This window comes from Myxine glutinosa, chromosome 2, assembly GCF_964187855.1.
Source record: "Myxine glutinosa chromosome 2, kmMyxGlut1.1, whole genome shotgun sequence".
NCBI lineage: Eukaryota > Metazoa > Chordata > Myxini > Myxiniformes > Myxinidae > Myxine > Myxine glutinosa.
The window spans coordinates 223,435,848-223,457,328 of NC_136262.1; the positions used below are offsets into that span (position 1 = coordinate 223,435,848).

A 21,481-nucleotide genomic window follows, 5' to 3' on the forward strand; every position below is an offset into this window, starting at 1 on the left:
ATTGGTGATTTTTCAGATGAAAGTTGATATTAGAAGTTTGACCTTGATTTGACCTTTTGAACTCAAAAATAGTTGGTTTCCCAATTTAGTGACTCAATATGCAAATGCTGTTAAATTTTCAAGTCAATCGGATGAAAAATGACAATTTTACAAATCTACCTTTGACCTCAAAATCAATAGGCTTCTTCCTTATGACAAACTCTACCATCTGGTGAAGTTTCGTGAGGATTTGTTTAAAATTGTGACCTGTAGGCGATTGACAGGCAAACAAACAGACAGAATAAGAAAGATAGACAAAATATATTTTTCTGCACATAAGTCGAATTATCTAATTTCCTCATTTTTCTTTCCTTCATTCATAGATAAGTCGATTTGTAGTACAAGACAAAGCTCTATCAACTATGGTAGTTCGTCAAACTGTCAGTCGGTTAGGACAATATACGTAGGTGTTAATTCCTCCCTGACACTGTCACAACGCATCGCATCGCATTGCCATCTACATCTTATAAGCCCCCATAATAGGCTTCCAGGGTTATGAGTAGTAATGAGCTGTTTTGTGGGACTTCCTTCTGGATAAATTAGGAATGTAAATAGTTTTTCAACATATTTGTCATCATATAGACAATAGAAGTACAGTAGTTAAAACATGCTACACAATCATTATCAGCACTGGCTCATAGCGCATTACATCTTGCCAGTCCCAAACAACACATTTCTCGGTAATATTGTATTTCCTATGCACAGCCATATTCCCACCATTTTCCTCAGTGAACCTAACACCCTCCAACTTAAAAGCTGCCATGTATGACATGCTTGACTTCACGGGATGCATTTTAAGATGACGTTGTAAGGATGGATAGATATAATCAGAAGGGTCGATTCTGAGTAAAAGCTGAGGCCCGGACTTCCGGGAAAAAAGTATTGGCTTATACGCCAAATAAATATGGTACATTGATGCACTTTGTGAAAAACACAACCTTTTGGTATGTTATATAATTCAATGTCTCAGCAAATTGTATGCCATGAAGATGCAGTGCATGAGAAAGCCATGCGACTCACTGCCTCCTCGAATGTTGATTGTGAGGTTTCCGTCGATGACGGTGCATCCTTGCAGATCTTGAGCTGAATTTAGTGAATTGATTTCAACACTTCCTTGGCATACTTTAGGGCACGGCCCATCACAGCGAGTACATATAATGCTGAAGGAAACAATACAAGAGTTTGGAAGGGGTGTGGAGAGATCAGTCAGTAAATATAAATAGCGCTGTGGCAAATGAAAGCCTAACTACAAATCCTAAGTTATCAAAAACATCACACGTAAACCACAATTATTAATACAAGGGGGAAATCAAAACGTTTCCCCTCAAGCATGATCCTGTGCCAGCGAAACTCAGCACATAAGTTATTATTTTTATACGTCGTTTCCAACCAGTGTCACGCATTCCCCCCAGGGGTCAGCGAGTTACACACTTGTAATTTGCTCTCCCACTTTTTGAAAATAACTGATGTGTTATTTGTAATTTTAAACAAACTACATATCAAAGGGAGGCACAAAGCGCCCCTCCCTTTATATAAGGGATAGTTTCTCTGTATGCAGCTTTAACTTGGGGATGGAAAATACGTTTCTCAGCTTCTACTGGATGAAATGGGCTGCAAATTTCAGAAGTAAATGCTTTGTACGTTGAGGTAATGTGTTCCAAATTTCAGCAAAGTCTGTATCCACATTCTTGAGTTTTATTTAGAAAATCCTCGAAATTACGTTGGTGTCTGTCCGTCCATCCGTCCGTCCGCCAAAAATGTGTTGGCGCTCATATCTCAAAGACTATACATTGAAACTGGCTGAAACTTTGAATATACATCGACCAATAGGTCTAGTTAATGGCTTTCAAAACAAATTCCACCTACATGCGATAGTTTTTGCTTTAAATTTAAATATATATATATTATATAGTGTGTGTGTATATATATATATATATATATATATATATATATATATATATATATACATACATAAATAAATATATAAAAATATATACACACTTTATAACTCTTCAAAATGTTATTACCCAAATCCAATGCACTGTATTAATGACCTAATGGATAAGGCGTCAGACTCCCAAGCTGGGGAGTGTAGGTTTGAGTCCCATCTGGGTTGAATAATTTTTTTCTTCCTTTTTGAAGTATTTTATATCATCTTCAATAATTATTGTATATATTTGATTAATTATATTTTTTATTAATTATAATCAAAGGGAGGCGCAAAGTACCCCCCCTCTCTTTATATGGAGGGACGCCCTACATCTGGCTAATAAAATACATTTAATTCTTCATGCAGGTGTATGAATCAAATTGGCACCCCCTTTATAATAACTTTTCTAGAGCATTACTTGGTTCCTTCTAAGAACACAAGGGTAGTACAGCATACACACGAGATTTTTTGAATGTCCCTTCTTTTCTATTTAATTGTTCGACATTATCTATAAGCTATGAATTGTCCCTTCTTTTTTTCTACTTTGCCACATGGCACATACCCTTATATAAAGGGGCCTTTTCTATGCCACTGGCATTTTACCCAATAATGCATTGTGTCACAACTACACTTACATTCATAAAATTAAGATTCACTTTTGGAATCAAAATAAATATACATGTACCATACTCTCTTTACAGAGCGTGCTGCTGAAGCTGTTTCATGACAAGAGTTATACTAGGTGGTTTGCCATTGCCTTACCAGCACTGTTTGTCTGTGCTATAACCTCTCAAATGCTGAGGATTGGGCAAGGAAACAGCATGCACCATTTCTAAATTCTTTGGAATGACCCGGCCAGAGTGCCAACCACTGATTTCCCTGATTCAGAGGGGACACTCTAACCATTATGCCACCGAAACAAAATAATAATGGCTTTATAACACATTGCACTTGGACAACCAGTGACATACAGTGGGGAGAACAAGTATTTGATACACTGCCGATTTTGCAGGTTTTCCCACTTACAAAGCACGTAAAGGTCTGTAATTTTTATCATAGGTACACTTCAACTGTGGAAGACGGAATCTAAAACAAAAATCCTGAAAATCACATTGTATGATTTTTAAGTAATTAATTTGCATTTTATTGCATGAAATAAGTATTTGATCACCTACCAACCAGTAAGAATTCCGGCTCTCACAGACCTGTTAGTTTTTTCTTTAAGAAGCCCTCCCATTCTCCACTCATTACCTGTATTAACTGCACCTGTTTGAACTCGTTATCTGCATAAAAGACGTCTCCAGACCGTCTCCGACCACAAAGACCGCAAAGACCGACCGCAAAGCCGTCTCCAGACCTGTCCACACTCAATCAGACTCCAACCTCTCCACAATGGGCAAGACCAGAGAGCTGTCTAAGGACATCAGGGACAAATTTGTAGACTTGCACAAGGCTGGGATGGGCTACAGGACAATAGGCAAGCAGCTTGGTGAGAAGGCAACAACTGTTGGTGCAATTATTAGAAAATGGAAGAAGTTCAAGATGACAGTCAATCTCCCTCGGTCTGGGGCTCCATGCAAGATCTCACCTCGTGGAGCCTCAATGATCATGAGAAAGGTGAGGGATCAGCCCAGAACTACACGGCAGGACCTGGTCAATGACCTGAAGAGAGCTGGGATCACAGTATCAAAGAAAACCATAAGTAACACACTACGCCGTCATGGATTAAAATCCTGCAGCGCACGCAAGGTCCCTCTGCTCAAGCCAGCGCATGTCCAGGCCCGTCTGAAGTTTGCCAATGACCATCTGGATGATCCAGAGGAGGAATGGGAGAAGGTCATGTGGTCTGATGAGACCAAAATAGAGCTTTTTGGTTTAAACTCCACTCGCCGTGTTTGGAGGAAGAAGAAGGATGAGTACAACCCCAAGAACACCATCCCAACCGTGAAGCATGGAGGTGGAAACATCATTCTTTGGGGATGCTTTTCTGCAAAGGGGACAGGACGACTGCACCGTATTGAGGGGAGGATGGATGGGGCCATGTATCGCGAGATCTTGGCCAACAATCTCCTTCCCTCAATAAGAGCATTGAAGATGGGGCGTGGCTGGGTCTTCCAGCATGACAACGACCCGAAACACACAGCCAGGGCAACTAAGGAGTGGCTCCGTACGACGCATCTCAAGGTCCTGGAGTGGCCTAGCCAGTCTCCAGACCTGAACCCAATAGAAAATCTTTGGAGGGAGCTGAAAGTCTGTGTTGCGCAGCGACAGCCCCGAAACCTGAAGGATCTGGTGAAGATCTGTATGGAGGAGTGGGCCAAAATCCCTGCTGCAGTGTGTGCAAACCTGGTTAAGAACTACAGGAAACGTCTGATCTCTGTAATTGCAAACAAAGGTTTCTGTACCAAATATTAAGTTCTGTTTTTCTGATGTATGAAATACTTATTTCATGCAATAAAATGCAAATTAATTACTTAAAAATCATACAATGTGATTTTCAGGATTTTTGTTTTAGATTCCGTCTTCCACAGTTAAAGTGTACCTATGATAAAAATTACAGACCTTGACGTGCTTTGTAAGTGGGAAAACCTGCAAAATCGGCAGTGTATCAAATACTTGTTCTCCCCACTGTATATATATATATATATATCCAGAGCATAGATTATTTTTTTCAACCTCTCCACCAAAATACAATACATTTAATTGTCATGACTTTTTGGAGGATTTTACAGACTGTGTTTACATTCCTTCTCTCTCTAATCCTCATGCAATGTCATATCATTTTAATTAGTGACATCATATGCATTTTGTTGATGGACACATAATGTGCATGCATTAGGAATATCCATAAATTATGAGTCCTTTTTCACTGTACACCAAAGTACTCCATATTTGCATCCTTACATAAGCAGAACATTGGTCCCTTTCCCCTATCATCTGTACTTTCAATGCCCCTAATTGTACCTCAGTGGAGACCATGCCAACAATTAAACAGAGGTGCTAATCAAAACATAATTAATTATACAATGGATAGACATTTTCTAATGTAATTGATCATTAGCTTGAATATAAAATTACAGATAAAGCAATTAATTTTACCTCTATATGTGGTGCATCATCAGACATTTCTGACAAGTGCTTCATATATCTACTACAAATGGATGGTGTGTGTGTGTGTGTGTGTGTGTGTGTGTGTGTGTGTGTGTGTGTGTGTGTGTGTGTGTTTTTTTTTGTTGTTGTTGTTGTTGAGTTCTACTGGAGCTTTCTGGTGTGGAATGTGTTACACCAAAATTTTCGTCATGATCTCCTGAGTCAATTAGGATAATTGACAACAAAGAGTCCAGAAGAATTCCCATGTTTTAAACACATACCATGTTAAGGTGTATAGAGCAGCTTAATAGGTCCTTCCACATTGCATGGCATTTTAATTACAAAATAAATAAGAAAAAGAGAAATCAGGGATTGCAAACCCTCGCCAGGATTTCAGTGGTTTTGAAGGCTTTTGTGTTAAAACAAATATGGCGGCCGAACCACGTGACCGATGACGTCATCATTTATTTTTTTTTCTGAACTAATTTATTCATAGATTATGCTCAAGAAATTTCACCTTGATCGGATGAAGTTTTGTACTTGTCGAATTATGACATCATAATGGAGGCACCTATGACATTGTCATTAACATATTTTATTCCCCATGGAGAGTTCTTTACAATGAGCCATGTCTCAATTTTTTCTATTCAACGCTTTCCGAGATAGACCTGCAAAGTTTTTCGGTTTTTCCAAGATGGCGGCCGAACCACGTGACCTATGACGTCATAATTATCATTGAAAAAATTCTACAGGTGGAGTTGCACCTATGGTGCAAATTACCTGTCAATCGGACCAACGGTTGCAGAGAAAATCATATTTATTCTGTGCGGACAAACAAACAGACAGACAAACACAGACAAACAGACAAAAAAGAAGACGTCATGCGGAGCACGTACTTGCAAAATCCGCCCCCCACCCCCAAGAAAAAAAAATCCATTGCCATTTCATCAAGATTAAAATTGACAATCTTGATCAAAGCTCGGGTCAACAGGAAGAAAAGTGACGATTTTTCAGATGAAAAATGATTTTGTAAGGTTGACCTTGAGTTGACCTTTGACCTTTTGACCTCAAAAATATTTTGTTTCCCTATTTAGTGACTCAATGTGCAAATGCTGTTCAATTTTCAAGTCAATCAAATGAAAATTGGTGATTTTAGAAATTCGGCCTATGTTGACCTTTTGGCCTATGTTCACCTAAAATATAATTTGTGGTTGAATTCAGTGACCAGATATGCAAGTCATCTTCAAATTTCAAGTCAATTGGATGAAAATTGAGGATTTTACAAATTTGGCCTATGTTGACCTTTTGGCCTATGTTGACCTTTTGGCCTATGTTGACTTAAAATATACTTGGTGGTTGAATTCAGTGACGAGATATGCAAGTCCTCTTCAAATTTCAAGTCAATCGGATGAAAATTGAGGATTTTTGAAATTTGGCGATGTTGACCTTTTGGCCGATGTTGACCTCAAATATACTTGGTGGTTGAATTCAGTGATCAGATATGCAAGTGGTCTTCAAATTTCAAGTCAATTGGATGAAAATTGAGGATTTTAGAAATTTGGTCTATGTTGAGCTTTAGGCCTATGTTGACCTCAAATATACTTGGTGGTTGAATTCAGTGACCATATATGCAAGTCATCTTCAAATTTCAAGGCAATTGGATGAAAATTGTGGATTTTAGAAATTTGGCCTACGTTGACCTATGTTGACCTTTTGGCCTATGTTGACCTCAAATATACTTGGTGATTGAATTCAGTGACCAGATATGCAAGTCCTCTTCAAATTTCAAGTCAATCGGATGAAAATTGAGGATTTTAGAAATTTGGCAAAGTTGGTGACCTTTGGCCTATTGACCTTTTGACCCCAAAAACAACAGGCTTCTCAAATGGGACGACCTATACAACTTGGTGAAGTTTCGTGACGATCGGTTTAGAATTGTGACCTGTAGGCCGGTGACAAACAAACAAACAAACAAACAGACAGACAGACAGAACCACAAACGCAACAGACCAATATACTTGAAAAATCTTCGATTTTGCAAGTAATAATATTAACAACAATAATAATAGTAGTATCATGCGGCAATAATAATAACAAACGTATACACTAACACACTAATGCGTAATAATCCGACGCTAATACGCAGTATTGATTACGCGACGGTAATTGAATGTGTAACAAAATTCAGCCTGAAAATCACATTACATGGCTCGGCAAATGACATCCCGAAGCGTCGAGCTCAGCAGATGGCCAGACTCTCATTATATATGGCACTGGGTGAAAGGCAAGCTGATGACCAAGCAGTATGACAGGCAGGTATGCTACAAGGCCGTGAATCCAAATGAAAATTTGGTCCAATGGTATGATTAAATGTTCAAGAGAAGTATAATATTCAAGGGCTAAATCCAGCCATGTCATATGCCCTTCAGAACATTCCTCAGAGAACACGGTATACTTGTTTTTATTTCTTCTTGTTGTTTCTTGTTGTTATGGGTATAATATGATTTACAAAGATATTGGCAAGACTTTTGGATAGGTTGAGTATGGATGGGTCATTGTATACATCAGTGCTGATTGTGATGTCTGTGACAGGGTCTCGTCTAAAGATAATGTGTTGTCGGTGTTTGTGCATTCCTCATTATCCTAGAACCACCTTATCCCACCAACCGCACACACCAAACTAAAAACAAAAATGTTTAAATTTTTTTTTAACATCATGGTTAATTACCCAAATCCAATGTGCTGGATTAATGACCTGTGGGTCCCTAACCAACACCAGGCTGTGGGTCCCTAAGGCAGCCACACTGTACTCATCCCCATTCCTCTCCACAGCCCCTCATTTCCATTTTGTTATTTCCATTTTGGTCCAATGGACAAATGTTATTCCTCATTCATATTGGTCCAATGTTATTCCTCATTTCCATTTTGTTTCCATTTTGTTATATCTTTCTCACGGATATGAGGCCTGATTAATACTGGAGGAACCATACACATCAAAGGAACCGTGCACACATCAAGTTCTGAGCTGTCACCCTAGATATTGCAGGGGAGAATTCGATTTTAAATAGTGCAGCATTTATTTAAGTGAAGCCAATGTTTTTCCCGTGGTCTCCTGTCAACAAGGGTGCTGGTAAGACAGAGTCTCTGTGCCCAGTAGCTCTCACCCGAGTTCGCTCTCTCTATAACAGAGAGTTCTCTGATTTGCGAAAGCCTTACAGCATAAACTGGCCACTTGTAGTGCTTATGAAGGATGAAGAAACAGGCATAAAAGGGTGCCATTGCCTTGCTGCTAGTTACTGTGCAAAAACAGAAAAACACATTTAGTGTTTTTCCAGAAACTTTCAAAAGTGTCTTTCCAAATTTGTTGTTCAATGCTGCTGCTGCTGCTGCTGCTGCTGCTGCTGCTGCTACTGCTACTACTACTACTACTACTACTGCTACTACAACAACAACAACAAAGTTGTTGTTCAATACTCCATTTCACATTTTAAAATGTCACGAGCCTCGAATATGTATACAAATATATGTTTTAGAAAGTCGTCGTCATCGTCATCGTCATAGTCATAGTCATAGTCATAGTCATAGTCATCGTCATCATCATCATCATCCCGAAGAAGTTACAAGGCTACAATCCCGGTCGGGTCACCACTAAGGCTCAGGAAGTCAGAGTCGGAATTTGGACATGGTGCCGGTGATAGCTCGGCAACTCTTCACGAAGGACACCGTGGAATCTTTAACATCCACCACCAAATTCCAGCAGATGCGACACCCAGTTTAACGTCCATCCGAGGGCCGGGACACACATTGTTGAATCACCCTACCTGTAGAACACCAGGATGGAAGTTTATAGCTGGGCCGGGATTCAAACCCAAGCCCAAGCTTACAGGCGGGAGTGCGTACATCTAGGTCAATGCCATACTGCAGCCCCTCTGACAACAATCTCAATATTGTAATGTCAGAACAATGTTGAACTTACACTCAAGTGACCCTGCGTTCAGGAAGGCTGTCAGCCAGAAATTGATAGCAGGGCGCCATAATTAGGTCAGCTACCCATCCCTCCTCATTCCCAAACCCTCCTTCCAAATCTAACCAAATTCTCCCCCAATCCCTGCCCCTGTGCGCATGTTTCTGGAATGTTGCTATTTGGTTTAAAAAGTGGCGACATTGTAAAACATTGTAAGAATACTGTGTTTTTATGGGTACCAGCTAACAACCCCCCATTATCTGTTTGAAAGACTACACATAAGGTATCTTGATGGAATGTTCATTATATATTACAGCAATTTGCACAGACATACAGGTTGTACCTCAGCTCAATTTTACAATTTCAGCCATAACACCATTTCGTTAGGTTCACTATGTATTTTTGTTCATATTTTATGGAGATTAGCAAACCAGTACATTTTTGAGAAGCTTATGGCATTAGCAATATAAAAATCAATGTTTAGATTTGCCTGCCTGCATAGCCGCCATTTTGGATTTTCAAAATGGCCACCATAAAATAAGAATTTCCGAATATCTCAGCTTGTAATTGACATAGAAACAACAACAACAACATGCATTTTAAGGCCATGTTCCCTGCTAGAGCGGGGGTTAGCCTTGCGGTCCCCATGACAATCTTCTCCATTTTGCCCTATTTTCTGCATCTCTCCTTGTTAACCCCCTTGCCCGCATTTCTTCTTCCACCATCTTTAGCCAAGTCTTTCTCGGTCTTCCCCGTCCTCTACTTCCTTCTACATTAACTTCCATCACTCTTCTCAACCAGTCACTTTCATCCTTCCTCAATACATGACCAAACCATCTCAACCTGTTCCTCTTCACAGCATCAATCACAGGCAATATTCCCATCATCTTTCGCAATTCATCATTTGTCTTGAGAGCTAATTGACTAATTGACATAGAAACTTCATTCTAAATGCTAATCCTATGTTTCCAGGCCCAAGGAATCCAAAGCGTATGTCAAATTAGTGGTTATGAACACCAAAAACCAAGAAAAGAATCTGTTTGTGAAATTATGTTTGTATTTTCATGAAAAAATGCACACTCAAATTGATGGTAGAAACAACAGCATACGTATAGACGTATTTCATATCTCAGTTTGACACATCACTACACATGCATATTTACGGCAAGAGTATGTTTCAAAAATCTTGAACAATGATGACATCGAACAGAAGCTTCATGAAGATTATGTCACTGAATATATCAATAGCAGGTGTTGCATCGAATGGGATGCTGCTCATCGAATGGGAAACCAGAATGAAATGCTGTGGGAAATTGCTGAAATCAAAGCTTTGGGATGCATTGAGAGAGGGGGAAGGTCGGGAGCTGAATAAAGAATGTGGAGAGGGATAGGTGCCTGGAGGTGGTCGGTTGGTATGGAAAGAACTTTGGTGATATTCCATCAGGCTGTTGGTCCAAAACATGCCTAAACCCGTTTCCCAATTGAGCTTTTATAATATCACCTTCACTCCCGAGCAGTACTTCGGAGGTACAACAAGCATGGATTGGAAATCTTAGTTGATAGAATGGAACGAGGTTGTCGAGATTACCAGCTGCACCCATTGCGACATCTGCTCACTGAATATTTACACTGAATTCCCGTTTCTACCAATACACACTCCAAAGGAATTTTTTTTCATAAAAAATGTAAAAAGAGAAATACGCTTAGGACATACACACGGGAGAGATATGTACATACCAGACATTTAGTACGATTTCACAAAAGTTTGAAGGAGTATTTCAGTGACAAGACACACAGACACTGCATATCTGTAATTTTATTTTACAGATAAAATCTGTAATTTTATCAAAGAAGGAAAAAACCCCCAGCATTTTGAGACATTACATTTAATCATCCAAGGAAGAAGAAATGAATCTCATTCAAATATTTTATAATTATTTAAAATAGAATACGAATAGAGTGCTGTTTTTTACGGCGTAGCCCACAGGGCAAAGCCTTCTAGAACAGTGTTTGTCCATCTGTATGTATGTATGTATGCATGTCCCCTCAAACGAATACTAATCAGAGCTGAGGATCTGGTCACATGACAGCGTGATGTGATTACATCTGATGTCATTACGGCGGCACGGCGGCTGACTCTCCACACACCGCCATTTTGATTTATATGCCTTTAATGCCAAACATACCATCGAACCTGTCATATATCACAATTATTGCCACGCTCTACCTTGACGTTTTTCATTCAGTGTGAAACACAAACAAACCGATTGTTAAAATGATCATCAAATATCGAAAGCATCGGTGTTACGTCTCTTCCAACAAAACGGTGCATACCCAACCCTTGTGGGGTATAATCTAGATGACAGTGGATCTTCCCTCAGTTCTGTAAGTAAAACGTACCTCACGGGTGTCTGGATTCCTCCAAATTTCTTTGTTTAATGTTATATACAGCATTAGAGACTGTTTAAAAAGCTAATCATGTGTGTTTGTGGTTTATAATATTTTACAAGCCTGGCTACGCCGCTGTTAGACTTTCGATCTTGTGTTAAATGTACTATACTAGTACACCGGCACACTACGGGAGCTGCAGAAAGGGTCATTCCTCTTTGGGGTATATAGATTACAGTCGATCGAAGGTCGGATCTCAAGAACATTAGGTGTGTGTTCATTTACCAAGTTTCTTGTGAAGAGATTGCCAAGTTGTTGAAGCATTTGAGCAAGCACTCAATTCAAAACCGTTAAGGAAAAGCTGGCTTGGCAAGCGCTAGCTAGCTGCTTGGTAAATGAGCACATCCCGGTCTTCCTCCCTTTGTTTTGTATTAAACAGCGGGAGCGAGTTCCAAAGGTTCGCTACGAAAAATGCCACGGTTGTGGTAGAAAGGGTCATGTTATGAACTCAACATTTGTGGGTTATATAGAGTACCATAGATCTTCACTCAGTTCTGTAAGTAAACTTTACTTCATGGATGTCGGGATTCCTCCAAATTTCTTCTTTTAGTGTTATAAACAGCATTAGCGACTGCTAAAAAAGCAAATCATACGTGTTTGTGGTTTATAATATTTTTTCTTCCTGTAGAAGCCGTTGCTCACACGGAAACGCCATTATAAAGATAAGCTATCTAAACACGTTATCACTGCAGGAAAAACGCTTTGGGGAAGTGGGACATTATTAGTATTAATATTGTTTTGTCATAACATTAATAATATGCGATTATCATTAATTTTGTTATTGAAAGCGTCTTTGGAAAAACGCCACGATAAATCTTCTTATTTGGACAAACGCCACGATAAAGCTAACTTAATCTGGCTATACACCTAAACACGCAACCCATTGACTGCAATGGTGGGGAAAACCCGCTCGGGGCAGAAAACCCCCTTGGGGAGGGGGGCAAATGAATGCGCTACAACCTTCATTATGTAACCCTTAGTCATCCTGTCAAGTTTGGTTGAGATTGGATAAGTAAGAACGGAATGTATCGGCGTCAAAAATTCATCAGCCAGGCGGACACAAATGGCGTATTTTAGTATGATTGATGTGTTCATGCATGCCACTTAAATAACAATGAATACAAATATTATTATGAAAGTGCATTTGAAATTTCAAGTTTTTTAAAGGGGAAGCAAAACATTTATCCACCCCTCATCCCCAAACCATGAAGGATTTGGCCTGCGGAAAACAAACTTGGCATATGTTAAGTCCTTTTCAATGCAGTTTCCAAGCAGTTAACCAATCCTTAACAGCAGTGGGTGAGTTTCATGGAGCCAGCGGGATAGAAGTCATGTTTTTTGGCTCAGACTTTTAAAAAGAGAACATTTTAATTCCCCTTTGTACAATGTTAATTTTCACAACAATTGAATCGAACTTCACAAGAAACAACCATGAAATAAAAGTCAAATTTTTGTTCAGCAAGCCAATTAGCAGCTTTAAGAAAAGTGCTGCCAACAGCTCAATTGGACAGACATCTCTTTTAGCCAGTGGTGATGGACAGTATCCCAGCAAAAGCACAATGTAGTATTTATGAGCTAAGGCTCCAGATGCTACAAGAAATCTATATTACGAGGCCACAGTACCCTGGTTCTGCAGAAACTCACTTTTTTGTTTACCAGCTTATTTATATTTTCCAATGAGTTTATTGGCAATGGTGCAAAATGGGTGCTGTGTCAGGAATAATAAAGGTCACTTTAGGTTTTTTATAAAGTGTTTGTAACTTTGCAAAGCAAAACACCACAGCTGGAACTCTTCTCCACATTCCTTTTAGCAATTCGGTGCAGATTGTAAGTAACTGCACGAAACATCTTTGCATAACAAACGAAGAGTCAAAAGTAAACAAGATTTAAACATGAGCCACTTTTTTACACAAATAGGATAACCATGCTTTTAAACCTCGATGGCTGTGCCAAATCTTTTATGTTTACAAGACAATGTCGCAAACAGGAAACCATGGCAATTAAATATTCATTTCTATCATATAAAATATTTAGAATAAATGCTGGGTTCTCCAAAATTTTAATATTGCTGAATTAAATATCGTCTATCCTTTCAGAAATATTTAAATATTTAGAAATGTATAGCTCCTTCTCCAGGGCAAACTGAAATGTGTGTCCAAACACATGACAGCAGAGTGCAGTACAATAACAGACTGTTGAGCTTCTCCCTCGACCCAATAAACCAAACACACCAGTTCACCAAATGTTCATGCAAGTAAGTTAGCTCCAAAGACTTGTTTGCCTAACCATTCATACTAATGGAAATAACATATTTTTGGATCTGACTTAAAAGTGAGACAGTTAGGGATTAGCAGCATGCTGAGAAAAAGCTCATGAGTTGTGACCTTGGCATATGCTCAATTCAGGTGTTTACAAAAACACTGCCAAAACGATCTCAATAATTCATAGTCTAGTTACATTTGCATGTTAACAAAGAAAACAACAATGAAAAACATTCACTCTATTTTTTTAAATTGTGAATTGCAATTATTTTGTCTGCTAAAGTCTCCAATCAAATGCAGTCTCGATCTGAGTGTGATGTTTTCTCTAACGGAGGAAGGACTCTTAGCCATGAAGAAAATCACCATGTAACACAAATGTGATTTCTGTGCTTTGGCAAAGATACCGGCACACATGGCGAATGTTCTTCTGGAGGTTATCAAATAATTATGTCACAAGAACAGCAGATGTGATATCCGGTTAAGTATCCCTATTCAGCTGCCTGGCTCTTAAAAAATAATAATAATACAAGAACAGTTGTTTTTTTTCTTAAATCGGGTGAATATATCCTTTGTAATATCAAAACAACTTCAATGCCAGCAATGGGATACCCGAACTGTAGGCTACTGGAGTTCAGATTTTGCATGAGGAATTTATTTTAAAATAATGTTGCGGAAGAATCTATACAGTGCAAAGGCTTGGAATACAAGGGAATAAGCAAACGTTTATATCTTGTAAAGAAAACTCAAAGCACAGGATAAGTGAAGCAGGCAGAGGCATAGCTACAGTTTCATTGCTGAGCTCTTTCATTTCATGAGCATTCAGCTCCATGTCCACTATTTATGTATATATATATATATATATATACAGTGGAACCTTGACTTACGAGTGCACCAACTTACGAGTTTTCCGAGATACGAGCCGTCGCTCGGGCTGTTTATTGCTTTGAGATGCGAGCCGAGATCTGAGTTACGAGCTTACGCCAGCCGCCACCAGGTGGGTTCCGGTCACGTGGTTATCTTGCCGTGCAAGCATATCTGCGGGATATCGCTGCTGTTTTGTTTTCGCATGTTGGTTATTTTTGAGCTTACGCCAGCCGCCACCAGGTGGGTTCCGGTCACGTGGTTATCTTGCCGTGCAAGCATATCTGCCGTATATCGCTGCTGTTTTGTTTTTGCATGCTGGTTATTTTGGAGCTTACGCCAGCCGCCACCAGGTGGGTTCCGGTCACGTGGTTATCTTGCCGTGCAAGCATATCTGCCGTATATCGCTGCTGTTTTGTTTTCGCATGTTGGTTATTTTGGAAAATTTCTTAGTTTTAACCATGGGTCCTAAGTAATTGAGTGCCAAGGGCAGTACTGAGAAGAAGAAGAGGATGATGTGCTTGGATATAAAACACGCAATCGTCAAAAAACATGAGCGAGGTGTGCGTGTTGTCGACTTGGTGAGGCAGATGTGAAGGCAGCTGAAGATTTTATTATAACTTTTGCCGAACAGATAGAAGCCGAACGATACATCCCCCAGCAAATCTTCAACTGTGACGAGACAGGGCTCTTCTGGAAAAAGATGCCGAGGAGGACGTATATAACGGCAGAGGAGAAGAGCATGCCAGGCCACAACTTGTTCAGAGTGCCGGCGATAGCTCGCCTTCTCTTTGTGGAAGACACGGTGAGATTCTTAACATCCAACAACTAATGGGACGCAAACGGGGCGCCCAGTTTAGCGGTACACACATTGATGAATCACCCTGCCTGTGAAACACCGACATGACAGGTTATAGCTGGGTCGGGATTCAAACCCAGGCTGGACAGTTTAGAGTCAAGTGTGCGTACCTCCAGTCCAGGCCATCCTGCCAACTTGTATGCTGCATACAGGTGAAATATAAGGCGCGAGATCTTTTTATATATACTGCATATTTAAAAAAAAATTGGTGTGGTTTTTGGCGGGCTGGAACGGATTAATAGCATTTCAATGCATTTTAATGGGGAAATTTGATTTGAGAAACGAGCAAATTGAGTTACGAGCTCGGTCACAGAACGAATTAAACTCGTAAGTCAAGGTTCCACTGTATATATATATATATATATATATATATATATATATATATATATATATATATATATATATATATATATATATATATATATATATATATGTATATATATATATTTATGTATATATATATATTTATGTATATATATATATATATATGTATACTCGCTCGGAGTTTGAGCGAGTGAAGGGCTCCGCTTCCGGTCCGGTATGAAGAGGACCCAGGCGTCACATGCTCGCCGCTTCTTCGACCGGGCCACTGTCAGTTGCTTGCTTTTTTGGTGGTCATGCGGATTTTTTGGCCATTGAGTCTGCCCTCTGCATAGCCCCGGCTCTGCTCCCTGCTTCACCTGCCCGGCTCCTTCGCCTGCTCGCTGTTTCCTCGGGCACGCTCTCGTGGGTTGTGACCATCGCAGCGGTTTGGTGGCGGTTTCCCGCCGTGATCTAGATTTGTAGCGGCGGCGGTCGATTGCCGCTGCATTTGCTGCTTTGCCGTGATCAACCTTGGCCTCGTGATCGTCTCTTTGCTCCTGCCTGCCCTCTGCTTGGTCCCGGCTCTGCTCCTGGCTTCACCTACCTGGCTCCTTCGTTTCCTCGGGCCCGCTCCCATGGGTTGGGACCATTGTTTCACCTCCTCAACCTTGGCCTCGTCTCGTCTCCTCGCTCCTGCCTGACATGGCTCTGCGGTACTCTGCCGCAAGGCTCCTTCTGCTCAATACCCGCTCCACCCCATCATGCATCTCTGCCATCAAATCAAATGGACTCCTCCGACGCCCCAGGTACATTCACCGTGGCTCCGGTCGTAAGTTTGTATATTTGCAATTGGGTCACTCCATCCCCGTCCTCTGGTCGGCTCAGCGCACTCCCACTCATCGTCCCAGCGCACCTGGTCACAACAACGCACCCAATCGCACCTCCTGCCTACGAACCCTGGCTAAATCACCTGAATTCATCCCTGCTGTTCAAAACAACATCAAGCTCACCCTGTTCAACACCCGGTCCCTCAACAACAATTGCCTCATCCTGAACGAATACATCCTGGATAACAAACTGGACTTTCTCTGTCTCACCGAAACCTGGCAACAACCTCTGGACTACTACACACTCAGCCTCACCACACCCAATGGATATTCCTACGTCAATAAACCACGCTCGGAGGGCCGAGGTGGTGGAATTGCCGTTATCCACCGTCAAGACATCAGGACCAGCCTCATCCCCATCGCCTCATCCTCATCATTTGAACACCTGGCTTTTAAACTCTCTGGTCGCACGCAGTCAGTCATGGCTGTCGTCTACCGCCCTCCCAAGCCACACCCATCATTCCTGTCTGACTTCTACTTTCTGACCCAGCTATGTTCCCTCTCCCCCTCAATCCTCCTCCTTGGTGATTTCAATATCCACATGGACTCCACTGACTCCACAATAACCACTGACTTCACTGATTTACTCACCTGCTTTAACCTCACTCAACATGTCGACTTTCCTACCCATATCCGTGGTCACATTCTGGACCTTGTCTGCTCCACTGGATTAAATTTGCACCATCTCTCTGGCTCCGACCTCACCCTCTCTGACCACTTAGCTATCACTATGACCATCAACATCCCCACCCCAACACCAAGACATTATCGCACTATCACCTTCCGTAAGCTAAACGCTCTTTCACCTACCTCATTCTCATCCACCCTCTCTGAAAAAATGTCCACTTCTCCCTTCTTTGACCTCCACACCCCTTCCGACCTCACTGACTACTACAACCACACTCTCTCCTCCTGCCTCGACCAGCTTGCACCTGTAAAAACCAAAACAGTTTCTTTCACCCATTCTGCTCCCTGGTTTACCCCTGAACTCCGCCTGATGAAAACTCGTGCTCGCCAACTTGAAAGACTCCGCAATAAAACAGGTCTCACAGTTCACTCCCAAGCCTACAAGGACCACCTACAACACTACAAAGATGCCCTCTCCCGCGCCCGCTCCGCCTACTACTCTCAAATTATCCACTCTGGCTCCGGAAACCCAAAAGCACTCTTCTCGACAATAAACAAACTCCTCCGCCCCCTGAACACCACGACCCAGTCATTCACAGTAGACAACTGCATCTCCTTCCTCTCTTTCTTCCAACGCAAAATTGACAACATCTACAACAGCTTGACCACCGCCGCACCCGCTCCCCCTCCAACCACCTGCCCCCCCTTGTCCTGCCATCCCCTGTCTCGGTTCTCCCCAATCTCCCCTACTGACCTCTCTGAACTCCTCATAGGAATGAAAACTGCCACCTGCACTCTTGACCCCATCCCCTCCAGCTTTGTCAAGGCCTCCCTCCCTGCTCTCTCTCCACTTATCATTGCAACAATAAACTCCTCCCTGTCTACAGGCATCGTCCCACCTTCCCTCAAAATTGCTGCTGTTACCCCCATTCTAAAAAAACCTGGTCTAAACCCTGACACCCTAAACAACTTCAGACCCATCTCCAACCTACCCTTTCTGTCAAAAGTTTTGGAATGCGCTGTAGCCACTCAACTCAAACATCACCTCTCTGCCAATAATCTGTATGAAACATTCCAATCCGGGTTCCGCTCCAACCACAGTACTGAAACTGCTCTCCTCAAAATCACCAACGACCTTCTCCTCTCCTCTGACGCTGGCAACCTCAACATTCTCGTCCTCCTCGACCTCAGCGCTGCCTTTGACACCATCGATCACACAATCCTCCTCACCCGACTTGAATCCACCTTTAATGTTACCGGCACTGCCCTCTCTTGGATTAAATCATACCTCTCTGACAGACGCCAGTTCATCTCCATCAATAACTGCAAATCCCCCACTGTTCCCCTCCCCCAAGGTGTCCCCCAAGGTTCAGTTCTTGGCCCCCTCCTCTTCATCCTTTACCTGTCCCCCCTTGGTCACTTAATCCGCCGTCATGGTCTCCAATTCCACTGCTTCGCCGATGAAATCCAGCTTTTCATCTCCACCAAGTCCATCTCCACCGCCACCCACTCTATCCTGACAAACTGCATCACTGAAATAAAATCCTGGCTTCAAATCAACTTCCTCAAGCTTAACTGTGATAAATCTGAAATAATCATCATTGGCCCAAAAACGCTCACCAAATCCACCCATAACTTTGCCCTCAACATCGACGGTATCCCAGTATCCACCTCCCCTCACATCTGGAATCTTGGCGTCGTCTTTGACCAAACCCTCTCCTTTGACAAATACACTAAACAGATCACAAAGTCAGCCTTCTTTCACCTGAAAAACATTGCCCGTCTCCGCTCATCCCTCTCCTCCACGGCTGCAGAAACCCTCATCCACACCTTCGTCACCTCCCGTCTGGACTACTGCAATAGCCTCCTCTATGGTTCACCCTCAAAAATCACCAATAAACTCCAATACATCCAGAACTCCGCTGCCTGTCTACTCACCCATTCCCGGACCCGTGACCACATCACCCCCGTCCTTTACAAGCTTCACTGGCTCCCTATCCCCCAGAGAATCCAGTACAAAATCCTCCTCTTGACATACAAAGCCCTCCATAACCTGGCCCCATCTGACCTGGCTGACCTCCTCTCCAGACACACTCCCACCCGCAACCTCCGCTCTGCTGGTACCAACCTCCTGACCCCTTCCATCCGGACCAAATTCAGATCCTGGGGGGACAGGGCCTTCTCCATCGCTGCTCCCACCCTCTGGAACTCACTACCTCACATCATCAGAGACTCCTCCTCACTCACCACATTCAAAACATCACTAAAGACCCACCTGTTCAACACTGCATTCAACATTCAACCCACAGCATTTAACACCTGACTATATCCTCTCCTTCTCCCTCCTTTTGCTTTAAATATTTCCCTGTTGATTCTTGTCTTTTTGCAATATTGTCGTTTTCATGTATTGTTATGCATTATGTTTTTCACTCTGTCAAAGCGCCTTTGGGCTTCTTGAAAAGCGCTATACAAAATAAATGAATTATTATTATTATATATACTAGGGCATGCCCGTACTATATATATATCTAAAATTATATCCCCCCCCCTATTTACATGAAATGGTTTGGTCCAAAGCGAACGGCTTGCGAGTGGTGACAATCCCCCCCCTCTATTTACATGCAATGGTTCGGTCCAAAGCGAACGGCTTCCGGAGTTTGGTAAAGAAATCGCCATCGCGTACACAAACGCGCAGGAAAGCGAATGAATCGCAAATTCGTTTTTATTAGTTGTAAAACATAATGCCCAATTATTCAATTAGCGCCAACGTATTTTGGCTGTTTGCAATTTAATCGCAAGGCAAAGTAGAAAGAGAAGAGGGAAAAAAAGAAAAGCCTTGCCTTGCTGCAAACAGCTGCTGCAAACAACAACAACATGGAAGGCTGCACTGTCCGGAAGTTGGCATATCGCAGTTACGATTATTTTAGTGTTAATGGCCAATTATTCAATTAGCGCCAACGTATTTTGGCTGTTTGCAATTTAATCGCAAGGAAAAGTAGAAAGAGAAGAGGGGAAAAAAGAAAAGCCTTGCATTAACGCATTAACGCTTGCATTGCATTAACGGTTCGGCACACGTGATAGCTCGCTGCTCTCTGATTGGTTGAAGCGTTTTTTGGACATAGCTCGGTAGGTACTTGTCCGATTAATTACAAACCTTGAAAAGGCACATCCTCGGGTCCCCAGCAATATACCTGGCAAGTTTCAAGTATATCGGACCCGTGGTTGTCGAGAAACAGCGGTCACAGACAAACACACAGACACACAGACACACAGACACACAGACACACAGACAGACACACAGAGATTGCTGGAATTATAGATAGATATATATATATATATATATATATATATATATATATATATATATATATATATATATATATATATATATATACATACATATATATATATACATAAATATAAATATATATATATATATATATATACATACATATATATATATATACATATATATATATATATACATTTAAAAAAAAAAAATGTACATAAATAAATAAATATATATATATATATATATATATATATATATATATATATATCTATCTATCTATAATTCCAGCAATCTCTGTGTGTCTGTCTGTGTGTCTGTGACCGCTGTTTCTCGACAACCACGGGTCCGATATACTTGAAACTTGCCAGGTATATTGCTGGGGACCCGAGGATGTGCCTTTTCAAGGTTTGTAATTAATCGGACAAGTACCTACCGAGCTATGTCCAAAAAACGCTTCAACCAATCAGAGAGCAGCGAGCTATCACGTGTGCCGAACCGTTAATGCAATGCAAGCGTTAATGCGTTAATGCAAGGCTTTTCTTTTTTTCCCTCTTCTCTTTCTACTTTTCCTTGCGATTAAATTGCAAACAGCCAAAATACGTTGGCGCTAATTGAATAATTGGCCATTAACACTAAAATAATCGTAACTGCGATATGCCAACTTCCGGACAGTGCAGCCTTCCATGTTGTTGTTGTTTGCAGCAGCTGTTTGCAGCAAGGCAAGGCTTTTCAACTATGTTGCCGTTAAACTATGTTTTAAAACGAATTCAAACTGCGATTAAATTAAAACGATTCATCCTAACTGCGATTTGCGAACTTCCGGACAGTGACGACTTATCTTCCGGCAGCCAATCACAGAACGCTCTGTTGCGTAGGCGTGGGCGTGGCCGATGTGAGACGAGCGGAGCTGAGCGCGTTAC

At 41.4% G+C, this 21,481-nt stretch overlaps 1 protein-coding gene across 1 annotated transcript in view; it reads right to left on the reverse strand.

The window, feature by feature from the left end:
* The window catches only part of LOC137420800 (insulin receptor), a 352,072-nt gene that overhangs the window by 64,365 nt on the left and 266,226 nt on the right, over window positions 1-21,481 (reverse strand). The window contains exon 4 of the mRNA XM_078772308.1: window positions 1,060-1,199. Coding sequence (XP_078628434.1) covers window positions 1,060-1,199 — 140 coding nt within the window. The remainder of the gene's footprint in view (window positions 1-1,059; window positions 1,200-21,481) is intronic.